This window comes from Ahaetulla prasina, chromosome 1 (genome assembly GCF_028640845.1).
Source record: "Ahaetulla prasina isolate Xishuangbanna chromosome 1, ASM2864084v1, whole genome shotgun sequence".
Classification (NCBI taxonomy): Eukaryota; Metazoa; Chordata; class Lepidosauria; order Squamata; family Colubridae; genus Ahaetulla; species Ahaetulla prasina.
Window position 1 is genome coordinate 146862011 of NC_080539.1, and position 27093 is coordinate 146889103.

At 38.4% G+C, this 27093-nt stretch overlaps 1 protein-coding gene across 1 annotated transcript in view; it reads left to right on the forward strand.

Annotated features, from left to right (window-relative positions):
* Positions 1-313: 313 nt before the first annotated feature.
* Positions 314-27093, forward strand: part of TDRP (testis development related protein) — a 46280-nt gene continuing 19500 nt past the window's right edge. The window contains exons 1-2 of the mRNA XM_058177620.1: positions 314-613; positions 1372-1557. Coding sequence (XP_058033603.1) covers positions 1441-1557 — 117 coding nt within the window. The 5' untranslated portion in view covers positions 314-613; positions 1372-1440. The remainder of the gene's footprint in view (positions 614-1371; positions 1558-27093) is intronic.

Sequence of the window (27093 nt, forward strand, 5' to 3'; positions counted from 1 at the left end):
ATCATACTTGGGGATCTCTCTCTCATACTCCCCAAGTATGAGGGAGATCGGGAGGCGGCTTTTCTCTGTGCGCTCGACTATTAGGAGCTTCTAAATTTCATTCCCACAACGCCACAACTAAGGAATGAGGGGAAAAGTTCTCGTCTGAATAGGTCGGTGGACCGGAGAGCAGATTGGCCGAGGGAGCTTGACGACGGATTCACTTTTGCCCCCGCAGGCATTTAAGTTATGTCACGAGTTTTCGAGGAATTCCACACAACACACCACCTCTGCGCCACCGATGCGGAGAGCACGAGGAAGGCACAGACCAGAGCGGGGTCTTTGGGGAAATCTCGACGATACCACCCACCTCCCTCTGTCTCCCGCGCCCCTTTAAGGCTGGTGCCGCGCGCGCTGCCAGGTTGCTGTGGCGACGTAACAAGCCCCTGTTCTCTTGCGCGCGCTCTCCCTCCCTGCTTCCCCCCCACCTTCCCCAATCTCCCAGCTGCAGCTCGCGCTCTTCCTTGCTCCGGCTCCCTCCCATCGCCCAGTCAGCCGCAAACATGGCAGCGGCCGCTCGCAGGCTCTACTACGCTGCGGTGGCGGCTCTGACAACGAGGCGGAACGGTCACAGGTGAGGGGGCGGGAAGGGTCCTGAGGTTGGTGGACTGGGAGGCAGCCCGACATCCCTACCAGGGCCTTCTCCCTCTGTTTCGTCTCCGCGCGGGCGGCAACAGTAGCGACTTTTCCCCCCAGCGTGGAGCGTCTTTGGAGGCGGGTTGGCGGTTGTAGTGTGACGGCTCGTCGCCGTCTCCGCTTTTGCAGAGAAAATTGGGATCGGGAGTGGGGTAGGTTGCCTGTGGGGCCTTGGGAAGAGTACCTGTCCCCCAACACGGAGCCTTAAAGGTCGGGCTTGCTGCCCTCTTCTGCCGCTTCGCGTACTTGGTGGCGTCTCCCCCCCGCCCCTTTTCTCTGGCAAAGGTGTCTCTGAGCACGTACAGACTGCACCCACCCCTTTTGACGTGGCTGAGTCAGCGGGACCCATATATATTTGACCCTCGGGAGAGTCCTTAGAGCAAATGGGATTGTGCTCGGAGGGTGAGGGAAACGTGGTCTGTACGACAAACTCAGCAGAGAAGGCGCTAGGTCTCTGTGCGCGCAGTGGGGTTACGCGTTTCACGGGGTTTTTTTTCCCCCTCGTGCCTTTCCGCTTTTTTTTTTCGCCTTCCCCTAACGATAGTGGCTTTTCTGGAAATCTGCCCGCACATCTTAGGATCGACCTGCCTGGTTTCCTTTAGCTGTTTCTCCAGAAAGCTTAATATCTCTGTAGGCTGGTGGCTGAATAGCAAAGTCATTGCCGTTTCACCTGGTTCTTTTTCAAAACTTTCTTAGGCATAAATAAGAAGGACCGGTCCACTTTTTACCTCCTCCCTCTTCCTCTCCCTCCCGCCTCCACTCATAATGTGGAAGCTCAACAAGAGCAGTAAAGTCCTCCTGGATGATTCACCAGAGGAAGAAGACAGCCATCGGCAGGAAACGCCATCTCCACCATCGCCAGCAGGCACCTTTTCAGCTCAGGTAAAAGTCACCAGAGTGCTGACTCTGTGGATCGTAATACCTTTAATAGTTCAGCCCTGGTGGTTCTGTCACCTTTTGTTCTTGTTCATAGAACATACTTTGTCTGCTTTTTCTCCCTCTGCCCTTTACCAAGGCAAAGCATCTTGGCTTTATTTATTTTTTTTAATAACTCTGATCTGGCATTATGAGTAATCACTTTCTGTTCTCCTTGGATGCCTTAATAGTGAGTCTTGTGGCAAGAAGGAACTGGTATGTGCTACTGCTGTTTATCCTCCCAAAAGCTATTTTCAATCTTTCCCTAAAAATGCCCCACTTGGCAGTGAACTTTTGTCTGTGCTTTTGAATTTAAGTGTCCAATTATATTTTTAATTTAATACAATGAGTAAAATTACATGTTACATTGGTTAAACATAACAACAAATAAGGAGCTCTAAAAGAGTGCACTGTTGAAATTCTTACAGTTATATTCAGAACAGGGAATCTTAAAACTTGAGGTCAAATTTTGTTGCACTTAAGTATGCTAACTTCTCTTCAGTATATATAAAAATACTTTTTATAACTCTTAGTAGAATCTACATAATCTGTATTTTAATAGCATTTGAAGACATGTTTGTGAACACATACATTTTGAACCTGTTCTTTATTTGTGTTCCTTCTTTAAAAATTCTGCAATAGCTTGTGTTAAGATTAAAAGGATATAAGATTTTTACATTAATTTTCTTCACTTTTTCTCAAATTTTCATTATTATATCAAAATATAAAATACAGAAATACAAAGAAATGAAAAATGGGGCGAAAGGGGGAGGAAAAGGGGAAGAGGAAAAAGTGTAGGAGAAAAGGAAAAGAAAAGCATTGACTTCCAACTCTTTTTGGCACATAGAATAAGGTAATAATATACAACCTCAGCTTTTTACTATTATATAATAGCCATTTTTAAAACAACAAACTTATCTAATCAACAAAGCCCCAAATCAAAGTTTCATTTTTTCCACCTCAAGAACAAAGTCTAAAAGTGGTTTCCAAGTAGAAATAAAATTGTGTTCTTTTCTTTAATCAAAGCAGTCAATTTAGTTATCTCTGTTAACTCCATCAACTTTTGCAGCTATTTGTCCACAGGGGACCAAAGTATCCTTCATTTTTTGTGCTTAGAGTGTTCTTGCTGCTATCAGTATGTATAACATCAAAGTTCCATTTTTAAAAATTTCTTCATTAGTTGTTCTTATTACTTTATGCTAACATAAGCTCCCTATTGTTTAGTGAAGTAAAGTTTATTTAGGATTGTAACTATAGGTATGCAATTTTGGGCCCTTAAAGAATAGAATATAATAGATTTTTTTAATAACTCTGATCTGGCATTATGAGTAATCACTTCTGTTCTCCTTGGATGCCTTAATAGTGAGTCTTGTGGCAAGAAGGAACTGGTATGTGCTACTGCTGTTTATCCTCCCAAAAGCTATTTTCAATCTTTCCCTAAAAATGCCCCACTTGGCAGTGAACTTTTGTCTGTGCTTTTGAATTTAAGTGTCCAATTATATTTTTAATTTAATACAATGAGTAAAATTACATGTTACATTGGTTAAACATAACAACAAATAAGGAGCTATAAAAGAGTGCACTGTTGAAATTCTTACAGTTATATTCAGAACAGGGAATCTTAAAACTTGAGGTCAAATTTTGTTGCACTTAAGTATGCTAACTTCTCTTCAGTATATATAAAAATACTTTTTATAACTCTTAGTAGAATCTACATAATCTGTATTTTAATAGCATTTGAAGACATGTTTGTGAACACATACATTTTGAACCTGTTCTTTATTTGTGTTCCTTCTTTAAAAATTCTGCAATAGCTTGTGTTAAGATTAAAAGGATATAAGATTTTTACATTAATTTTTCTTCACTTTTTCTCAAATTTTCATTATTATATCAAAATATAAAATACAGAAATACAAAGAAATGAAAAATGGGGCGAAAGGGGGAGGAAAAGGGGAAGAGGAAAAAGTGTAGGAGAAAAGGAAAAGAAAAGCATTGACTTCCAACTCTTTTTGGCACATAGAATAAGGTAATAATATACAACCTCAGCTTTTTACTATTATATAATAGCCATTTTTAAAACAACAAACTTATCTAATCAACAAAGCCCCAAATCAAAGTTTCATTTTTTCCACCTCAAGAACAAAGTCTAAAAGTGGTTTCCAAGTAGAAATAAAATTGTGTTCTTTTCTTTAATCAAAGCAGTCAATTTAGTTATCTCTGTTAACTCCATCAACTTTTGCAGCTATTTGTCCACAGGGGACCAAAGTATCCTTCATTTTTTGTGCTTAGAGTGTTCTTGCTGCTATCAGTATGTATAACATCAAAGTTCCATTTTTAAAAATTTCTTCATTAGTTGTTCTTATTACTTTATGCTAACATAAGCTCCCTATTGTTTAGTGAAGTAAAGTTTATTTAGGATTGTAACTATAGGTATGCAATTTTGGGCCCTTAAAGGGAATAGAATAGAATATAATAGATTTTTTTTTAATTGGCCAAGTGTCATTGGACACACAAGGAATTTGTCTTGGTGGATATGCTCTCAGTGTACATAAAAGAAAAGATACATTCATCAAGAATGCTAAGGTACAGCACTTAATGATAGTCATAGGGTACAAATAAGCAATCAGGAAACAATATCGATATAAATCATAAGGATACAAGCAGCAAAGTTACAGTCATACATAAGTGGAAGGAGATGGATGATGGGAACGATGAGAAGATTAATAGTAGTGCAGATTTAGTAAATAGTTTGATAGTGTTGAGGGAATAATTATATTATACATATTATACATTAATGATCTCTGTGACCATATTAAAAGTAATTGTGTTCTTTTCGCTGATGATGTCAAACTATTTAACACTACCAACAATACAGTTACCCTTCAAAAAGACCTTGACTTTGTGTCAGAATGTGTCAGAATGGTCGAAAACCTGGCAACTCCAAATCTCAACCAGCAAATGGTCTGTCTTACACATTGGAAAAAAGAATCTAAACAAACTCGATGGACATTACCTTACAGATGACCCACCCTGTCAAAGATCTTGGAGTTTTCATATCCAATAATCTAAGTGCCAAAGCCCACTGCAACTACATCGCAAAAAAGGCTTTAAGAGTTGTAAACCTAATCTTACGTAGCTTCTTCTCCAGAAACACTACACTACTTACCAGAGCTTATAAAACATTTGCTAGACCAATTCTTGAATACAGCTCACCTGTCTGGAACCCATACCACATTTCAGACATCAATACAATTGAACGTGTCCAGAAATATTTTACAAGTGTTCTCCACTCCTCTGAATACAACAAAATACCTTATGCCACCAGACTTGAAATCTTGGGTTTAGAAAACTTAGAACTCCGCTGCCTTCGACAGGACCTGTGTTTAACTCATAGAATCATCTATTGCAATGTCCTTCCTGTTAAAGACTACTTCAGCTTCAATCACAACAATACAAGAGCAAACAATAGATTTAAACTTAATGTTAACCGCTTCAATCTTCAATGTTCAAAAAGTTTTTATTAGTCAAAAAAGGTTTATACAAATACATATCAGGTATGGTAAATTTTCATTTTTCTTATCTAAAATAAGAATTTTACTCAAATTTTTTAACACATACAACAGCCATAAGGCAAGCAGGTGACACGAAGTAGCAAAGTTTGCAAATTTTAAATACGTAATAAAGAAGAGTCAAGAATAAACAGAATATCGTACAAAAGAGAATAAGGAAAACCAACACAATCCCAAATATCTTTATCACTTCCTAGTTTTGGATCTCAGAACTCTGGGTTCAGCCTGACCCAACTCCAGGGCCGCAACAGCGGCAGCCGCCTCCGCCCCATGGTCTATAACCTCCCCTTCTTCAATTCCTGGGTCATCTGATTCCAGGAGGGCTTTGTGTTCCTCCACGTAGGCCGTAGCCTCCGCAATTGTACTAATTTTTTTCGTAATGCCCTCCCGGAAAATCATCAATCCCTCTGGCATCAGCCATCTGAAGCCCACTCTCTTCTGGTACAATTTGCTTGACAAAAAGTAATATTTCTTTTCTTTTCACGCACTGTCTGGGAATCTGCCTCAGAATGGCTATCTCCTGCCCCTGTAAATCAGTGCCCCACTCCTATGTTTTCTAAGAATTTCATCTCTCGCCTCTTCTCACAAATTTGACATGAACCTCTCTGGGAACTGCATATGCAGGTATATTGCAATTAACTCTATAAACTCGATCCACATCCCAATTCATGAAATCAACACCTCTCCCAAGAAATTCTCCCAACAATTTAGTCACAACATCTCTCAAGTCTTCTTGGTCCACTTCTTCCAAATTTTGAAACCTAAGGAAATAAGACATTTTATCCATCTGTAGTCCAAGCACAGCATTGCCTGTCGTCTCCTCTCTTTCTGCACTGCCCGCATTTCACCCTCCAGACCTTCCACTTTCTGCTTGTTTTCTGCTGAGACTTGTTGAGTATCCTTTAAATCCTTTTGGATAGTCACAATTTCTTCTCTTATTTCCGTTTGGCCTCTTTGCAAATCATCCAGTTTCTTGTCCATATTGGATAACTTTTCCAGAATTCTCTCCATCTCTCCAGCAGTTGGTCTCTGACCTTTGCCATTTGAAAAAAAGAATCAAAATCCTCAGGCAAGCACAGTATCCTTGTAATTTCCTCCGGATCCACCAGGGGCACTCACAGGAGCAACGAGTCCAGAGTACAGTTAGTCAACCAGGAAACCAAGGGAAGTGATGTCATCAAAATTCTCATAGTGAAGGATATAAGATTTTTACATTAATTTTTCTTCACTTTTTCTCAAATTTTCATTATTATATCAAAATATAAAATACAGAAATACAAAGAAATGAAAAATGGGGCGAAAGGGGGAGGAAAAGGGAAGAGGAAAAAGTGTAGGATAAAAGGAAAAAAAAGAGAAAAGCATTGAATTCCGACTCTTTTTAGCACAGTAGAGTAAGGTAATAACATATAACCTCAGCTTTTTACTATTATATAATAGCCATTTTTAAAACAACAAACTTATCTAATCAACAAAGCCCCAAATCAAAGTTTCATTTTTTCCACCTCAAGAACAAAGTCTAAAAGTGGTTTCCAAGTAGAAATAAAATTGTGTTCTTTTCTTTAATCAAAGCAGTCAATTTAGTTATCTCTGTTAACTCCATCAACTTTTGCAGCTATTTGTCCACAGGGGACCAAAGTATCCTTCATTTTTTGTGCTTAGAGTGTTCTTGCTGCTATCAGTATGTATAACATCAAAGTTCCATTTTTAAAAATTTCTTCATTAGTTGTTCTTATTACTTTATGCTAACATAAGCTCCCTATTGTTTAGTGAAGTAAAGTTTATTTAGGATTGTAACTATAGGTATGCAATTTTGGGCCCTTAAAGGGAATAGAATAGAATATAATAGATTTTTTTTTAATTGGCCAAGTGTCATTGGACACACAAGGAATTTGTCTTGGTGGATATGCTCTCAGTGTACATAAAAGAAAAGATACATTCATCAAGAATGCTAAGGTACAGCACTTAATGATAGTCATAGGGTACAAATAAGCAATCAGGAAACAATATCGATATAAATCATAAGGATACAAGCAGCAAAGTTACAGTCATACATAAGTGGAAGGAGATGGATGATGGGAACGATGAGAAGATTAATAGTAGTGCAGATTTAGTAAATAGTTTGATAGTGTTGAGGGAATAATTATATTATACATATTATACATTAATGATCTCTGTGACCATATTAAAAGTAATTGTGTTCTTTTCGCTGATGATGTCAAACTATTTAACACTACCAACAATACAGTTACCCTTCAAAAGACCTTGACTTTGTGTCAGAATGTGCCAGAATGGTCGAAAACCTGGCAACTCCAAATCTCAACCAGCAAATGGTCTGTCTTACACATTGGAAAAAAGAATCTAAACAAACTCGATGGACATTACCTTACAGATGACCCGCCCTGTCAAAGATCTTGGAGTTTTCATATCCAATGATCTAAGTGCCAAAGCCCACTGCAACTACATTGCAAAAAAGGCTTTAAGAGTTGTAAACGTAATCTTACGTAGCTTCTTCTCCAGAAACACTACACTACTAACCAGAGCATATAAAACATTTGCTAGACCAATTCTTAAATACAGCTCACCTGTCTGGAACCCATACCACATTTCAGACATCAATACAATTGAACGTGTCCAGAAATATTTTACAAGTGTTCTCCACTCCTCTGAATACAACAAAATACCTTATGCCACCAGACTTGAAATCTTGGGTTTAGAAAACTTAGAACTCCGCTGCCTTCGACAGGACCTGTGTTTAACTCATAGAATCATCTATTGCAATGTCCTTCCTGTTAAAGACTACTTCAGCTTCAATCACAACAATACAAGAGCAAACAATAGATTTAAACTTAATGTTAACCGCTTCAATCTTGATTGCAGAAAATATGACTTCTGTAACAGTGTTGTTAATGGTCTCTGTGGTCTCTTCTCAAAATCCCCAAAGCTTTAACCAAAAACTCTCTACTATTGACCTCACCCCATTCCTAAGAGGTCTGTAAGGGGCGTGCATAAGAGCACAAACGTTATTACTTATGCTTATATATATATGCTTATATATTATATAGTTACTTTCATGCTTATGCTTATATATACTGTTGTGACAAAATAAATAAATAAAATAAATAAATTATTTGTTTAGCAGAGTGATGGCATTCGGGAAGAAACTCTTATTGTGTCTAGTTGTTCTGGTGTGAAGTGCTCGGTAGTGTCGTTTTGAGGGTAGGAGTTGAAACAACTTATGTCCAGGATGTGAGGGGTCTGTAAATATTTTCACAGCCCTCTTTTTGACTCATGCAGTATACAGGTCCTCAATGGAAGGCAGGTTGGTAGCAATTGTTTTTTTCTGCAGTTCTAATTATCCTCTGAAGTCTGTGTTTTTCTTGTTGGGTTGCAGAACCAAACCAGACAGTTATAAAGGTGCAGATGACAGACTCAATAATTCCTCTGTAGAACTGTATCAGCAGCTCCTTGGGCAGTTTGAGCTTTCTGAGTTGGCGCAGAAAGAACATTCTTTGTTGTGCTTTTTTGATGACGTTTTGAAACATACATACGTACAATGTCTAATCTTCTCAAAGCTGTGTATCCTTATTTCAGAGGGGCTTACTCTCAGATTGCTATGTGGAATATTGCAGCTTTATATTCATTTATATCAAACTCACTCCTTTGAAATTAATGGCAGTTACAATAATGGAACTTTAAAACATGTTTATTCAGGATTGCAATGTGAATTATGCTTTTCTAAGTGTCTACTAAAATTATATTTTAAAAGATAATAGGTTTGCGTATGAAAAGGGAATACTGTAACAACTTTTATAAAGTAAAATATAGGTCACTTGAGTTTGAGCTTAAATAGTTTATTAATTTAAATACATTAATTCATTTAAAATTAAATGAATTAAATGTTTCTTGAATTATCTTTAAAAGAGATTAATTTCTGATGAAAATAGAGAAATGTAAAACAAATATTGTCCAAGCCTTTATGCAGAACATTTAGTGTTGATTTAAAATTATAATTTTAAAAAATAATATAATATAATATAATATAATATAATATAATATAATATAATATAATATAATATAATATAATATAATATAAATTACTTAATGTCACATTAAAAATTTATAAATATATTCCATCCTTCCGAGGTTGGTAACATGAGGACCCAGACTGTTGGACGCAATAGGCTGACACTAAATCTCTTAGAGAGGGCTGGAAAGTATGTGAAGCGGTATATAAGTCCAAGTGCTATTGCTATAGCAGTTCGTAAATAATATACCTGAATAAATTACAATTACAATAGAGGTAAGTTCTCAGGTTTTTTGTAGTTGGAACCTATTCAGTGAAGGCAACTTATTGTCCCAAATTACCATTTTATTAGTAAGAAATAAGCTCACCTTATTTTGCAAAAAGCAGTTATTTTGTCATCTTCTTAGCTTTTTTGATGAAGTAATTGATGTCCTTACTCATTTGGCCATTTGCTTTACCTAAATGCAGAAATTATTAACCTTGCATTCTGAGCAAGAGGAGTGCTTGTTTTCCTTACTTAAATGAAGACTAGGAAGCAGCAGTGGAAAACTGAAAGAGACCTTACAGCACCTCTTTGAGACACCTGCACCATTTTATACTCCAATGTAACAGACCCAGTAATTCAGTAATTATTCACTTTAACTTGATCGTAACTTTATTAAATATAATAGTTTTTCCTGAAACAATAGTTTAAGCTTTTTGAAAACTGGGAAAGTCCAACCTTGGTTTCAATTTGTAACAAATAACTTGTTTGGTTGGTTTTTTTGTACCTGTACTCTCCCTACCATAAAGAGCTAGCCGTTGTTTAGTATTATATCTCTACCCATGCTCAAAACATCTTAGCAACATTTACATGTATTTCTGAGAGATGTAAGATATTAGCTATATATTATTATGACAAGAAATAGTCTGTTTCTGAATGTTGATGTAATGCCTTCCCTATTTAGGGATAGTTACAGGCTATGAGGTCTAACATGATTTTCTTGTAAATTTGCTTTAAATGCTACCTGTAACTTAAAGTGTTTACTTTCTTGTATTCAAGAATTTCTAAGTACTCTAAAACATTCAGAAAAATACCTATGTAGACATAAAGTCTCCTTTGAGTTAAGTTTAATAGGGCCTCTGTGACTCAGACTGGTAAGACAGTCTGTTATTAACAGCAGCTGCTTGCAATTACTGCAGGTTCAAGCCCCACTAGGCTCAAGGTTGACTCAGCCTTCCATCCTTTATAAGGTAGGTAAAATGAGGACCCAGATTGTTGGGGGCAATAAGTTGACTTTGTATATAATATACAAATGGATGAAGACTATTGCTTGACATAGTGTAAGCCGCCCTGAGTCTTCGGAGAAGGGCGGGATATAAATGCAAATAATAATAATAAAAAAAGTTTGACTTGTATTGGCTTCATGAACATGTCTGTAGTTTTCTTGCAACAGTATGTATTATCCATCTAAAAAGGACACCCACTTTAACTGAATTGCATAGTTTTTCTTCCAAATTTGATAGCCACTGACTCCTTTCTTTCCTGGTTGATCTTTTATTCTGTCTGTTGATCATGTGCCTTTAGAGAGGGTTGTAATTGAGCATGGATATGTTTATATAAAACATTTTGGTCTTTTTTGTATAGGCAGTGGTTGTAGCACCTCAGAAAGCTCAGCTTTCCTGCTGAGGAAATTGAGGCCTTCCGAAGAACAGGGGAAAGTTTGGTCACCGAACACTTGAAGCATTCATGTTGACCAGCCTGATGGTTTATACATTTTAGCTGTGATTGAGTTTCTTTAGGATAAGTGGTTGTGGTTTGATTCTGGCTACATATATAATATTGTATTTGAGTAATAGAGGATCAAGGAGCCTAAAGACTGTTCCTGTACATCAAAGCCATAAGCGCTCTTATAAAAGTAATAGAGTTGGTAAAGAAATTTGTTCAATTTATTAGTTTCCTAAAACTATTTTTTATATTTTGTGTCCAGATATTTCTGTCATATAACAACTCTGATAGTGGCACACTTTCAATTTCTAAGAGATTAAAGGGTGGGATCAAATGCCCAACTGACTCTATAGTTAGAAAGAATTTGACCCTGTTTTATGAAAGGAGGTACCATTAACATTGTTAGGGCTCTTATTCCTGCTATATGTACTTATAGTCCTTATTGAAAGTGGATTTGGCAGCCATGAAGTATTAAAAGGCATGGAATTTTTTCTGTATTGTTTGCTTGCTGATCCCAATATGCCTGGTTTGAATAACCATGCAATTTAATAAGTGTTTTTTTCACCTGCTAATAGTAGCATAAACCTTTTCTACTTTTCCAATGTACATTTTCTTTAAATATATCTGATTTTTCATTTATTTGTTCAGAACATCTATATGTGGCCCAATTTCCTATAGTTGTTAACTATGTTTATGAAATTTATTACAGTAATTCTTTCTACTTTTTATCCTCTTTACTATCTTCCTTAATGCATTTAAATCATATTCTAATTTAATGGCCTCTGATTTAGGAGAATGGATTCTTTATGAGAGAGATCATATACTTCAAGATTCTTATCATTATTATCGATTAAGTCTTGTTCCTTTTTGGAACTATTCCTTTTTTCTTCTAACAAAAGTTCATTAGATATCTGTCATCTTAAACTTTCTTAATATGAAGATTGGATTTTATCCCATTTTAAGACACTTTTTCTCTTGTAATGACTAAGGTTTAAGACTTTTCTCATGTGAGATGACTTTTGAACTCTTCTGTAATGTTTTTTGAACAAAAAACATGGGTTATTTTAATAATTTGAAGACACGTTTGGTGTGCATTCATGCATGTTGTAATCATTTCCTTCAAAAGATTTGCGCATGCACAATATATAAAATTAGAATCTGGCTGCATAACTGCATGCACAGCTGCAGTAATCCAATAGAAATCTAGTGTAGCAGTTTCTGACTTTCTGTGGGTCTCTTCCATATTCTTGTATGCATTGGAATGAAGAATTACAGGATTACTGTCTATTTTTTTCTCATATTAGACATAACAGTGTCAACTCAGCAAGATTGTAGCTGCTTTATTTGTGCTTGGTCCAGAGTTTCTTGTTAGTGAATCATACCTATAGAATTCTATGTGTATACCATTTGTGTTGCTAAACTTACAGAAATATAAAATCTTGAGATACCACTGTCCCCCATTTCAGACTGCATAAACTGTCAGTGATCTGTCAAACATGAATAACTGCACTGACAAGAATTTTTAATTTTTTAAAAAAACCTCAGTCTTATAAGTATTAAAACTAATTAAAAGTATAATTCTAAAGTTAGACTGATATCTGTAAATAAATAAAAGGAAAAATAAAATGGCCTGAAATATTCTTTGGATGGTCAGCATATTGCCCCCAAAAATCTGAATGGGAGGCTGAGTCAACCTTGAGCCAGTCAAGATCGAACTCCTAGGTGTGGGCAGAGTTAACCTGCAATACTGCATACTAACCACTGTGCCATCACTGCACCACCATGGCTCTTAAAATGCTTATATTTAGATTTTACATTAATTGATGAAACCTTAGTATATACACTGAGAGAAGTAGATAATACTTTTTGATGGATTTTAGTAAAGAATATCAGATTAGAAGAAGGAAACCAATTTTATAGAGTATATTTAAATGTAAATGATGGCCCTACGCACATGGGGCGAGGCACGCTGGATCTGATTTATATCTCTGGACAGTGGTTAAATGATCTGGAATTAGATGATTTAGTAACAGAACCAATGTCATGGTCCGATCATTTTCTCCTTCGCCTAGACTTCCGAACCGCCACTCACCATCGCAGGGAGACGGAACCTATACATTGGTTCTGTCCCAGGCGCCTGATGGACCCCGAGAGGTTCCTGACGGAGCTTGGGCCATTCCCTGAGGATCTGGCCCACGGCACGACTGAGGAACTAGTCTGGGGCCTTGGACCGTGTCGCACCTTTGCGGCCTCTGACCCGGCGCAGATCTCGTCCAGCCCCTTGGTTCTCCGAGGGGCTGAGGGAGATGAAACGCTGGAGAAGATGCCTAGAGAGCACCTGGAGGTCCAGTTGTTCCGAAGCTGATCGGACACTAGTTAGGTCCTATTCTAGGACCTACCTAGTGGCAATGAGGGAGGTGAGGTGTTCTTACGCCTCCACCCTCATTGTGTCGGCAGATAACCGCCCGGCCGCCCTGTTTCGGGTGACCCGCTCCCTCCTTCATCAGGAGGTGCGGGATGACCCTTTGCCGCAGCTGACTGTTGGAGGCGAGTTACTGGCCCCAAAGGATAGGGTGCGCAACTTAGGTGTCCTCCTGGATGAACGGCTGTCGTTTGAAGATCATTTGACGGCCGTCTCCAGGAGGGCCTTCCACCAGGTTCACCTGGTTCGGCAGTTGCGCCCCTTCCTTGATTGGGATGCCTTGTGCACAGTCACTCATGCGTTCGTTACCTCTCGCTTGGATTATTGTAATGCTCTCTACATGGGGCTCCCCTTGAGGTGCACTCGGAGGCTTCAGTTAGTCCAGAATGCAGCTGCGCGGGTGATAGAGGGAGCTACACCTAGCTCCCACGTAACACCGCTCCTGCGCAGACTGCACTGGCTGCCTGTGGCCTTTCGAGTGCACTTTAAGGTTTTGGTTACGACCTTTAAAGCGCTCCATGGCTTAGGGCCTGGGTACTTACGGGATCGCCTGCTGTTACCGCATGCCTCCCACCGACCCGTACACTCTCACAGAGAGGGACTTCTCAGGGTGCCGTCCACCAAGCAATGTCGGCTGGCGGCCCCCAGGGGAAGGTCCTTCTCTGTGGGGGCTCCCACACTCTGGAACGAGCTTCCTCCGGGTTTACGCCAAATACCTAACCTTCGGACCTTCCGTCGCGAACTGAAGACACATCTTTTCATTCGCGCGGGGCTGGCTTAAATTTTATCGATTTTAAATTTTTTATTAATAATTTTAAATGGGGTTTTAGTTTATTATACATTTTAAACTTTTTAGGCCAATTATAAATAAGTTTTTTAATTTGCATTTTAAATTGTATATTGTATTGCCTGTTTTTTATTTTTGCCTGTACACCGCCCTGAGTCCTTCGGGAGAAGGGCGGTATAAAAATCAAATAAATAAAAATCAAATAAATAAAATAAATAAATAAATAAATAATATTTATGCACTTAAATTACTGACATAAATTGGGAAATAAGCTTTTGAGATAAAATACAGTACAAGTAAACTGAAAATTGGATTACATAGGCATGTTTATCTATGTTTGGATTATTTATTTCATTTCTTAACTTCTTTAGTAGACTTGTGCAAAAAATTAAACTTTAGCTCTCCTCTCGTAGGAGCATTCCTGTCCATGGTTCCAATTCTTTCCACAGTCTCCTTCAGCTTCATCTCCCATCTTTTGAATTAAAAATCAAAAATGTCTGCAAGTAGCTACATATCTATAATATTTAGATTTTTATTTTAAAAATAGATTTTGAATTGATGATTCGGAGAGTATCTTGTAAATTCAGGATAATTCCCTATCTTGGTGGCATTTGTATAAGTTATCTAGTGTACTATTAAAAAGAATGCTATTCTGTCAGCACACACTTTAACATGTATAAAAAGGAAGAAATGAGGGGTTGAGAAAATGCATCAAACAAAAAAGATGCTATGTAATCATCTATGAAAAAACAAAATAAACTACCTGGGAGGGGGTTGCTATTTGCCTTTCTGTGTCATCAGTTGTAATTTTTGCCCTACTACTTAGAAACAAAAACATCATTGAATTCCTTTTGAAATTGTCTATGTATTTAGACTATTTTGAATCTAAAATGCCGCTCAGATTCATTAGAAATAATTAAATAATCATGGAATTCTGGATTTATATACTGATCTTGTATTACATCTAAATTCTTCCTTGTCCTTTAGGCATGTAATCTGAGATATTTTACACCCTTTTGAAGCTATGCATGAACTAGTTTTCGCTCACCTTGTTTTTCTTCTTGCTCAGAAACTTATATTTTGCATGCAGGATCAAACTTTTCTGATTTTTGTGCTGTACTAATGAGCCACTGCTGAGATTTTCCAGCAGTTCCATATTCCATACTCCTTCTTTTAAGGAGTAATTGAATATTTTTAAATGGCTGGAAATAATATATTTTTCTGTATTCATAGTGTATAGTTAAGAGTGTCAGTTGCATGCAAGAAGTCTTCTAGCAGAAGGTAATAGATAATTTAGATGCCACTTGTTGCCACAAATTACTATTCAGAGGCATCCTTTTATGAAGAAAAACCTCTGAAACCAAACACTGACTTTTTTTAAGTGTTCGGTGAGATGTTTTTATCTTAGGCAACCACAGCTATCTAGCCCTTCCTATACAATAAATATTTTTCTTTTCCTCATGTTTCTAATAGGGAGTAGAGTTGTGTAGTTTTATTTACATAGCTTTATATACTGAAACTACGTTTTTTTCAGCACAAATATTTGTACGTACAAATTTTCTGACATTTGTAGATTTGTTAATTCAAATCTTTCCTCCTGAGACTCCCTCATAATGATTTCCAAACAGAAATGGGATAAAAATGAGAAATATTTCCTTACCTGAGAAATATTTCCTTACCAGAACAGAGAAACAGAATGACCAAAGGTGGACAAAAAAGCAGTGGGGAAATTTCCAACTCTCTGCCACCTTCCCAATTGAGTTTCCTTATGTGAAGTTAGCAAGTATTATCAAAAACCTTCCTTCCTTCCTTCCTTCCTTCCTTCCTTCCTTCCTTCCTTCCTTCCTTCCTTCCCTCCCTCCCTCCCTCCCTCCCTCCCTCCCTCCCTCCATGTCAGCCAAGAAATTCTTAAATGATAGCAATTAATGTTTTAAATTTATAGAAAATGCAGAAGACATATAAATTATGGAAATATGTTTGCCTGTGTTTAGGAAATCCAATTATTACCTCAAACAGATTTCAATCAGTGTAGCAGACTTCAATTTTGACAGTCTGGATTTGTAGGACTGTATGAAGTAATTTTCAAGGGATGCAGTGGCTCAGTGGTTAAGATGCTGAGCTTGTCGATCAAAAGGTCGGCAGTTCAATGGTTCAAATCCCTAGTGCCGCGTAATGGGGTGAGCTCCTGTCCCAGTTTCTGCCAACCTAGCAGTTCGAAAGCACATAAAAAATGCATGTAGAAAAATAGGGACCACCTTTGGTGGGAAGGTAACAGCATTCTGTGCGCCTTTGGCGTTTAGTCATGCCGGCCACATGACCACGGAGACGTCTTCGGACAGCGCTGGCTCTTCAGCTTTGAAACAGAGATGAGCACCACCCCCTAGAATCGGAAACAATTAGCACATATGTGCAAGGGGAATCTTTACCTATGAAGTAATTTGCATTTTCTACCACAACATAAACAATGAAATGAATGATTATTATTTAATATAAATGAAAGAGAGGACAAGTTGGCTTAAAGTTCAATCTCTATATAAAAAGTGCTGTATTCCGGTTTAATTAATCCCTTGAATACCTGTACATTTTAAAAGAATATTCTAGAAAAAATATTTTTACATTCCTCTAGAAATATTGAACTGACTGGCACAGTTAATGCCAAAGTTTGAAAGCTTGTTACCAAGGTATTAAACAGCATAAGACAAGCTGAACCTCAGGAATGCTGAAATAAGAGGAGTCTTATCCTTTGAATATTTAGTGAAAGAAATACATGTACAGTAGTTGACCAGAGAGCATAACGTTAGATTACTAGTTTAAATTAGGCCCTTAAAATATGCAACATGGGTGTTACTTGCATGCATCTCCTTTGAAAATTACAAGGGAAGTATGAATATATACATATAAAATTTTGCTTTGTCCACTGAAATGAATGCAGAATTGTTTCAATTAAAGTTCATTTGGGTATGTAAATCTTTGGATTTAAAGTTGAGAGTATTTGTAAATTTGCAAACTACTCTGTAAGAAGCAGTCCAGTTTTCATTATGGTTGTTTTTGTTGTGGTGGTGGTTTAATTTCACTTGGTATTTTGGCTGCATAATTATTATTGTTCACAGTGAGAACTATGAGTGTGAGCTGGAACTTGACTTGAATGGGAAAAAGAATGGCTAGATTCTTCTTTTGTCCTAGTACATTTGCCCCTTCATATTTATTGATAGAAAACAAAACCTATTGGATGTCATTTCTTTCAGAGCTGTATTTTTATTAGAACTCTCTTTCTAGGAAGCAGGCATAGCTTGTCAAGCAGGCTTAACTTGAGTAACTTAATTTATGAGAACTAATGAGATCTACTCTGGGGAAAGATGCTGCCAGCATAAAAAGGCATTTTGCAAAATATGGTGCTTAAAATTTATATCTGATTTGATTAATATAAAGTTTTTAATATACTAATAAAGTATTTAATTTTTAGGGAAACAATTCAAATTATTCTTTGTTAACTATTAGTTATACGTGTGTGCACATATTTTTATTTACTTTTATAAATAATAAGGTACATTTGCAGCAATTTAAGCCCAACCTTTAACCTGTATCCAGTAACCTGTAGAGCAGAGCATCTGGTATCAATCATAAACCTAATATCATTGCCCTCCATCTCTTTCCCAAGAAGAGAAATGGTTGCTGAAATATTTGAAACTCAGTAAGGCTGATTACCCACAATATCACTCAACTAACCCTCAGCCATATAGGACAGATTTTCCACCATTCTTCCTTGATTATGATGCTGAGAAGTAGAATCTTATAGAACATGGATCTTATATTAAGCATTAACATCTTAAAGTGGAAAGTTTCAGTAATCTAGCATCCAGAACTGCAGGAACCAGAATTTAGACTAGAAATGGGAATTGGCACTTCTATTCTTAATAGATCTCTTTCTGTCTATCCCGGTTGCAATCTGACTTCAATCCTCCTGTTTTGTATAGCCACACTGCCTGTCCATCCAAGCTCTCTGGGACATTCTTGACTGGTAGGTTATGGACTGGTAGGTTAATTTTATCATATAAGTATTTCTAAACCATGACTCATTTTTTCAGCACAAATATTTGTACCTACAAATTTTCTGTCATTTGTAGATTTGTTAATTCAAATCTTTCCTCCTGTGTCTCCCTCATAATGATTTCCAAACAGAAATGGGATAAAAATGAGAAATATTTCCTTACCTGAGAAATATTTCCTTACCTGAGAAATATTTCCTTACCTGAGAAATATTTCCTTACCAGAACAGAGAAACAGAATGACCAAAGGTGGACAAAAAAGCAGTGGGGAAATTTCCAACTCTCTGCCACCTTCCCAATTGAGTTTCCTTATGTGAAGTTAGCAAGTATTATCAAAAACCTTCCTTCCTCCCTCCCTCCATGTCAGCCAAGAAATTCTTAAATGATAGCAATTAATGTTTTAAATTTATAGAAAATGCAGAAGACATATAAATTATGGAAATATGTTTGCCTGTGTTTAGGAAATCCAATTATTACCTCAAACAGATTTCAATCAGTGTAGCAGACTTCAATTTTGACAGTCTGGATTTGTAGGACTGTATGAAGTAATTTGCATTTTCTACCACAACATAAACAATGAAATGAATGATTATTATTTAATATGTATTTGACAAAATAAAATGAATGAATGAATGAGTGAGTGAGTTACTTCAACAACATTGTCTCACAGAAATTGACAATACAACTGCAAGCATGAAAATGAGTCCTCCTTTAGCTTCCAAGGGACCAGGGTGCCTCTGAAGGTCAGTGCTCTAAGCACTAAGAACCCAGCACAAATCTAAGCCTGTATGCACACCAATAGTGAAAATACCCTGCACAGTGTCTCTTGGCAGAGAAGGTTAATTTTATCATATAAGTATTTCTAAACCATGACTCATTTTTTCAATTATACAATTTGATAATATGCAATAAATAATTTTGAACAAATATTACACTTGAATGTTGATTCTAGAAATAGCAGCACTTTGTTTATAAAAGTGAATTTTCTTCCTCAGTTATCTAAGATTCCAGTATCAGCATAGTTATTGAAAATGGAAACCTTTCTGCATTCACAGTTGCACTGTTGCTGTTTGGTCTGAGAAAGCATCTTCCCCTCTAGGAAGGAAATGGATTATATGACTGATATTTGCAATTAGTTCTAACAAACTTAACTGTTTTGTTCGTTCCCTGCTTAGGGAATCCAATTATTACCTCAAACAGATTTCAATCAGTGTAGCAGACTTCAATTTTGACAGTCTGGATTTGTAGGACTGTATGAAGTAATTTGCATTTTCTACCACAACATAAACAATGAAATGAATGATTATTATTTAATATAAATGAAAGAGAGGACAAGTTGGCTTAAAGTTCAATCTCTATATAAAAAGTGCTGTATTCCGGTTTAATTAATCCCTTGAATACCTGTACATTTTAAAAGAATATTCTAGAAAAAATATTTTTACATTCCTCTAGAAATATTGAACTGACTGGCACAGTTAATGCCAAAGTTTGAAAGCTTGTTACCAAGGTATTAAACAGCATAAGACAAGCTGAACCTCAGGAATGCTGAAATAAGAGGAGTCTTATCCTTTGAATATTTAGTGAAAGAAATACATGTACAGTAGTTGACCAGAGAGCATAACGTTAGATTACTAGTTTAAATTAGGCCCTTAAAATATGCAACATGGGTGTTACTTGCATGCATCTCCTTTGAAAATTACAAGGGAAGTATGAATATATACATATAAAATTTTGCTTTGTCCACTGAAATGAATGCAGAATTGTTTCAATTAAAGTTCATTTGGGTATGTAAATCTTTGGATTTAAAGTTGAGAGTATTTGTAAATTTGCAAACTACTCTGTAAGAAGCAGTCCAGTTTTCATTATGGTTGTTTTTGTTGTGGTGGTGGTTTAATTTCACTTGGTATTTTGGCTGCATAATTATTATTGTTCACAGTGAGAACTATGAGTGTGAGCTGGAACTTGACTTGAATGGGAAAAAGAATGGCTAGATTCTTCTTTTGTCCTAGTACATTTGCCCCTTCATATTTATTGATAGAAAACAAAACCTATTGGATGTCATTTCTTTCAGAGCTGTATTTTTATTAGAACTCTCTTTCTAGGAAGCAGGCATAGCTTGTCAAGCAGGCTTAACTTGAGTAACTTAATTTATGAGAACTAATGAGATCTACTCTGGGGAAAGATGCTGCCAGCATAAAAAGGCATTTTGCAAAATATGGTGCTTAAAATTTATATCTGATTTGATTAATATAAAGTTTTTAATATACTAATAAAGTATTTAATTTTTAGGGAAACAATTCAAATTATTCTTTGTTAACTATTAGTTATACGTGTGTGTGTGCACATATTTTTATTTACTTTTATAAATAATAAGGTACATTTGCAGCAATTTAAGCCCAACCTTTAACCTGTATCCAGTAACCTGTAGAGCAGAGCATCTGGTATCAATCATAAACCTAATATCATTAAACCCAAGTGTGAGGAAAAGACAGCAGCTAAAATGTTAAGGCCAGTTGTGTGACCTTGTCCAATACAGTTGGCCTGGCTGTTTGCCAAAACTTAAAACACCCTCCCATCCCCCCCTCCCTGCTAAAGCTTCTTTCTTAAAACAATTGTGGTCTTTGCCTTTCATGTCGCTCAACCTTTCACCCACACCATTACAGACGTAGTCATGTGACCTCATTTCCTTAGAGTGTGAAAGACAATTTTGTAAACCTCAGGCAACCAATTTGAAGGAATACTTAACTTTATACTTTCTGTTGCTAAGTGAGACAGTTGCTGTGAATTTTGCCCCATTTTATGATCTTTCATGCCACAGTTGCTAAGTGAATCACTGTAGTTGTTAAGTTGGTAATAAGGTTGTTAAGTGAATCTGGCTTCCCCATTGACTTTGGTTGTCAGAAGGCTTCAAAAGATGATTGCATGACCCTGGGACCATCATAAATATGAGCCAACTGCCAAGCATCTGAAGTTTGATCACGTGATCATGGGGATGCTGCAACAGTTGTAAGTGTGAAAAACAGCCATAAGTCACTTTTTTCAGTGCCGTTGTAACTGAATGATCACTAAATGAATTGTAAGTCGAGCACTGCCTGTATACTACAGTGCTTTCTTTATATTTATTTCTATCTTTTTTTCACTCTTCAATTTTCGCAAAGCCCACAAATACCATCCACTTTCCAGTGCTGTTCATAAAACATCTGTATATCCGGCTATCTATCATACTATCATTTCTACACCACCTAAGTGACCCTGAGAAGTTTAGTTACCTTTAATCTTATTCAAGAAGCCACATACACTCAAGCTATAACAAAAGAATAGATGTTGTTTTGATATTCTGTTTTATGAACATTTGAAAAAGATGGGTTGAAACTCTTTGGCGTTTAGTCATGCCGGCCACATGACCACGGAGACGTCTTCGGACAGCGCTGGCTCTTTAGCTTTGAAACAGAGATGAGCACCACCCCTAGAATCGAAACAATTAGCACATATGTGCAAGGGAATCTTACCTATGAAGTAATTTTCAAGGGATGCAGTGGCTCAGTGGTTAAGATGCTGAGCTTGTCGATCAAAAGGTCGGCAGTTCAATGGTTCAAATCCCTAGTGCCGCGTAATGGGGTGAGCTCCTGTCCCAGTTTCTGCCAATTCAGCAGTTTGAAAACACATAAAAAATACATGTAGAAAAATAGGGACCACCTTTGGTGGGAAGGTAACAGCATTCTGTGCGCCTTTGGCATTTAGTCATGCCGGCCACATGACCATGGAGATGTCTTCGGACAGTACTGGCTCTTCAGCTTTGAAACTGAGATGAGCACTGCCCCCTAGAGTCGAGAATGATAGCACATATGTGCAGGGGGAATCTTACCTATGAAGTAATTTTCAAGGGATGCAGTGGCTCAGTGGTTAAGATGCTGAGCTTGTCGATCAAAAGGTCGGCAGTTCAATGGTTCAAATCCCTAGTGCCGCGTAATGGGGTGAGCTCCTGTCCCAGTTTCTGCCAACCTAGCAGTTCGAAAGCACATAAAAATGCATGTAGAAAATAGGGACCACCTTTGGTGGAAGGTAACAGCATTCTGTGCGCCTTTGGCGTTTAGTCATGCCGGCCACATGACCACGGAGACGTCTTCGGACAGCGCTGGCTCTTCAGCTTTGAAACAGAGATGAGCACCACCCCTAGAATCGAAACAATTAGCACATATGTGCAAGGGAATCTTACCTATGAAGTAATTTTCAAGGGATGCAGTGGCTCAGTGGTTAAGATGCTGAGCTTGTCGATCAAAAGGTCGGCAGTTCAATGGTTCAAATCCTAGTGCCGCGTAATGGGGTGAGCTCCTGTCCCAGTTTCTGCCAACCTAGCAGTTCGAAAGCACATAAAAATGCATGTAGAAAATAGGGACCACCTTTGGTGGAAGGTAACAGCATTCTGTGCGCCTTTGGCGTTTAGTCATGCCGGCCACATGACCACGGAGACGTCTTCGGACAGCGCTGGCTCTTCAGCTTTGAAACAGAGATGAGCACCACCCCTAGAATCGAAACAATTAGCACATATGTGCAAGGGAATCTTACCTATGAAGTAATTTGCATTTTCTACCACAACATAAACAATGAAATGAATGATTATTATTTAATATGTATTTGACAAAATAAAATGAATGAATAGAATAGAATAGAATAGAATAGAATAGAATAGAATTTTTATTGGCTAAGTGTGATTGGACACACAAGGAATGAATGAATGAATGAATGAATGAATGAATGAATGAATAGAATAGAATTTTTATTGGCTAAGTGTGATTGGACACACAAGGAATGAATGAATGAATGAATGAGTGAGTGAGTTACTTCAACAACATTGTCTCACAGAAATTGACAATACAACTGCAAGCATGAAAATGAGTCCTCCTTTAGCTTCCAAGGGACCAGGGTGCCTCTGAAGGTCAGTGCTCTAAGCACTAAGAACCCAGCACAAATCTAAGCCTGTATGCACACCAATAGTGAAAATACCCTGCACAGTGTCTCTTGGCAGAGAAGGTTAATTTTATCATATAAGTATTTCTAAACCATGACTCATTTTTCAATTATACAATTTGATAATATGCAATAAATAATTTTGAACAAATATTACACTTGAATGTTGATTCTAGAAATAGCAGCACTTTGTTTATAAAAGTGAATTTTCTTCCTCCTCCCTTGCTCAAAAGCCCCAATAACCTTCACCAGCAAGGCAGACCCCACGGGAAGGAAGGGGACTAGGCACACAGGCGCACACACACGCCCAGCTTCTGAAGCACGGAGGAGAAGAAAGAATGAAAGAAGGGGAGGAACGGCCCCTCCTTTCTCTCTCTCTCTCTCTTCCAACGGGAAAACGCTCTTTCGCTTGCGGGGGAGAGGAGGGAGGGAGGGAGGTAGGTTGGCTTATTCAACCCTTCCCGGCTAGCCATCCTGCCCTTCCCAGGAGAAGGCGAGGAGTTTTGGGCGGCGACCTTTTGCTAAGCGGCAGCGGCTGCCCGACACCACCACCAGTTGGGCGGGGCAGGTGAGCCGCAGTAACTCCCGCCAGGCTATGCATTGGCGGAAGCCCTGGCGGTGCAGTGAGAGGGCTGGGCGGGGGAGCCGCCAGCCTTCTCGGCTGAGGGAGGAGGTTTCCCCAACGCGAGCCGCCGGAGAGCCACCCAAAGGCCAGAAGAAAGGTCATTCCATCGGAGTAATGGAGCGGCTCCTTCCTCTCCCGCCTTACCCATGCTGTGCGAGCCCGGCTGGGCTGCACCCCCGCCGCCGCCGCTCCTTCCTCAGCCCCCCGGGGCTCGCGCCCTAGCAGCCGCCAAGCTCAGGCCGGACTTGGCAGCTCCCCATCAGCACTAGCACGGCGTGATTCGGGCAGGAGGAGTCGGGCTCGCTCCGTGGCGGTGGCGGTGGCGGCGGCGGTGTTGCAGCCCAGCCGGGCTCGCACAGCATGGGTAAGGCGGGAGAGGAAGGGGCCTTCGCTCCATTACTCCGATGGAATGTCCTTTTCTTCTGGCCTTTGGGGTGGGTCTCGCGGCGGCGAAGCTCGCGGTCGGGAAACCTCCCTCCCTCAGCCAAGAAGGCTGGCGGCTCCCCTGCCCAGCCCTCTCACTGCACCACCAGGGCTTCCCCGCGCCAATGCACAGCCCGCCAAGTTTGCACCGTCCGCCCACCAGACACAGGAATGGGGGCCGGCCTGGGGGCGACAAATCCCGCAAGACCTCGGCGGGCCCGCTCCCTGTCCCTCCCATGGGAGTCCGTTCGGTACCCCCTCCTGTGCGGGGTTCCCGAAGACGTAGACTCGAGTATAAGCCGAGGGGGCGCTTTTCAGCACAAAAAACGTGCTGAAAAACTCGGCTTATACTCGAGTATATACGGTACCTTTGTATATACATATCCTGTAAAAGGTGTATAGATCTTACTATTATTTTCAGAATCAGAAATGTCCAACTCTAGTCTCGGTAACATAGGGATGGATTCCCATCTGGGCCTCTGTCAGTTGCCACTTATACTCCGTCCCTCCCTCATTCTTCTGGTATCCCAAGCCTCAGATAGAATAACTTTATTGTCATTTTGAATGAAGATAAAGATGAGACTTGGAATAGAGGTTTAAACCCACCGACCCATACGCTGTCACAGAGAGGGTCTCCTCAGGGTGCCGTCCGCCAAACAATGTCGGCTGGCAGCCCCCAGGAGTAGGGCCTTCTCTGTGGGAGCATCGACGCTCTGGAATGAACTCCCCCCTGGCCTACATCAAGTGCCTGATCTTCGGACCTTCCGTCGTGAGCTAAAAACATATTTATTTATTCAAGCGGGACTGGCATAATAGTTTGATTTTATATTGGGGTTTTATTAATATTTTAAATGTTTAAATTCATTTTTAACTATCAGCCGTTTAGTAATTTTGCTATATTTTAATTCGTTTTAACTGTATATATCTTGTATTTTATTTCTGGCTGTACACCGCCCTGAGTCCTTCGGGAGAAGGGCGGTATAAAAATTTAATAAAATAAATAAATAAATAAATAAACCTTTCACCCATACCATTACAGACGTGTAGTCATGTGACCCTCATTTCCTTAGAGTGTGAAAGACAATTTTGTAAACCTCAGGCAACCAATTTGAAGGAATACTTAACTTTATACTTTCTGTTGCTAAGTGAGACAGTTGCTGTGAATTTTGCCCCATTTTATGATCTTTCATGCCACAGTTGCTAAGTGAATCACTGTAGTTGTTAAGTTGGTAATAAGGTTGTTAAGTGAATCTGGCTTCCCCATTGACTTTGGTTGTCAGAAGGCTTCAAAAGATGATTGCATGACCCTGGGACCATCATAAATATGAGCCAACTGCCAAGCATCTGAAGTTTGATCACGTGATCGTGGGGATGCTGCAACAGTTGTAAGTGTGAAAAACAGCCATAAGTCACTTTTTTCAGTGCCGTTGTAACTGAATGATCACTAAATGAATTGTAAGTCGAGCACTGCCTGTATACTACAGTGCTTTCTTTATATTTATTTCTATCTTTTTTTCACTTTTCAATTTTCACAAAGCCCACAAATACCATCCACTTTCCAGTGCTGTTCATAAAACATCTGTATATCGGGCTATCTATCATACTATCATTTCTACACCACCTAAGTGACCCTGAGAAGTTTAGTTACCTTTAATCTTATTCAAGAAGCCACATACACTCAAGCTATAACAAAAGAATAGATGTTGTTTTGATATTCTGTTTTATGAACATTTGAAAAAGATGGGTTGAAACTCTTTGACTAGTTTATCTTGTTTGAAAGATCTTAATTGTGGTAGTAGTATCAATAGCACCTTTTTTCCTCTGATCTAGAGATAAGTGGATCATTATTGTAAGCCTTATAAAAAGTGGGAAGTGTTGCCGTCTGGGTAGAGATAAGTCATAAAATCTCCAATGCTACTTGATAAATTTGAAAATAGCATGTAGTTGATAGTAATGAAACCTCTACAATTCCAGAAAATAAGGACATCAAATTTTTGAGTTAATTGAGCAATTATTAATCTTTATTTTTATTATTAGTAACTTGAAACCTTTATACACTGTCCATCTTGTACCAAACTCTGGGTAGCTCACTTTATGATTTGAATGACACATCTATGAGTGGGATGGTATAAATTAATGTAATGGGCATACACAATTTGTCATTTGTCAGCTTAAAATACTAAAATGACCAAGGACAGTGAGGGGGTTTGGTAATATTCCCACCTACCATGACAATAGAAAATTACTGCCATTATTGTGATTGTTGTGGAAGAGACAGAGCTGGGAATGAGCTGTTGTGCCATGATCCTAAGGCTGGTGAGAGTAGAAATGGGTAGGCTTCTGCCCATCATGAGAAGCAGGGTAGTACAAGGAATTCTATCTGGACATGAAAAAGCAAGCTCTGACAGGAAGAGCTTTGGACACAGCAAGGGCTGATTCTTGGGAAAGATTATATGGAAACAGATGGTTTTGCTTTGTTGTCAGTAACATTCTAGATCTCCAAACAAAGAGAAAGGAAAATAATGTGTATACATACAGTAATAATGGTTATAATTTTGTTAAAAATAAAAAATGGTGAAACAAATATTTTAAAAATTACATTAAAAAAGCATTCTGGTAGATCTCTTTTCTTCCTCCTCCCCCTTTCTCCCCTAGTTGCAAATTGCTACTTGAATATTTTTATACTATACTTTGGACATCTATGATTATTGTTTATTTCTATTTGGATCATTTTGATATTTTTTTAAAAAAAACTTCCCCCTTTTCTTCAGAAACCATATTTCAAGCAACTTAGCTTGCTTTGCTGTGTGATAAGTTATAAAGTATATGAGGGAGCCGTTCCTGCTTGGAGGAACGTTTAGGAACGTTAGGAAAGTTTAGCCGTTCCTAAACTTTTGCAGTGGAATTTTTTTTTCCATTGCCTCCTTGTTC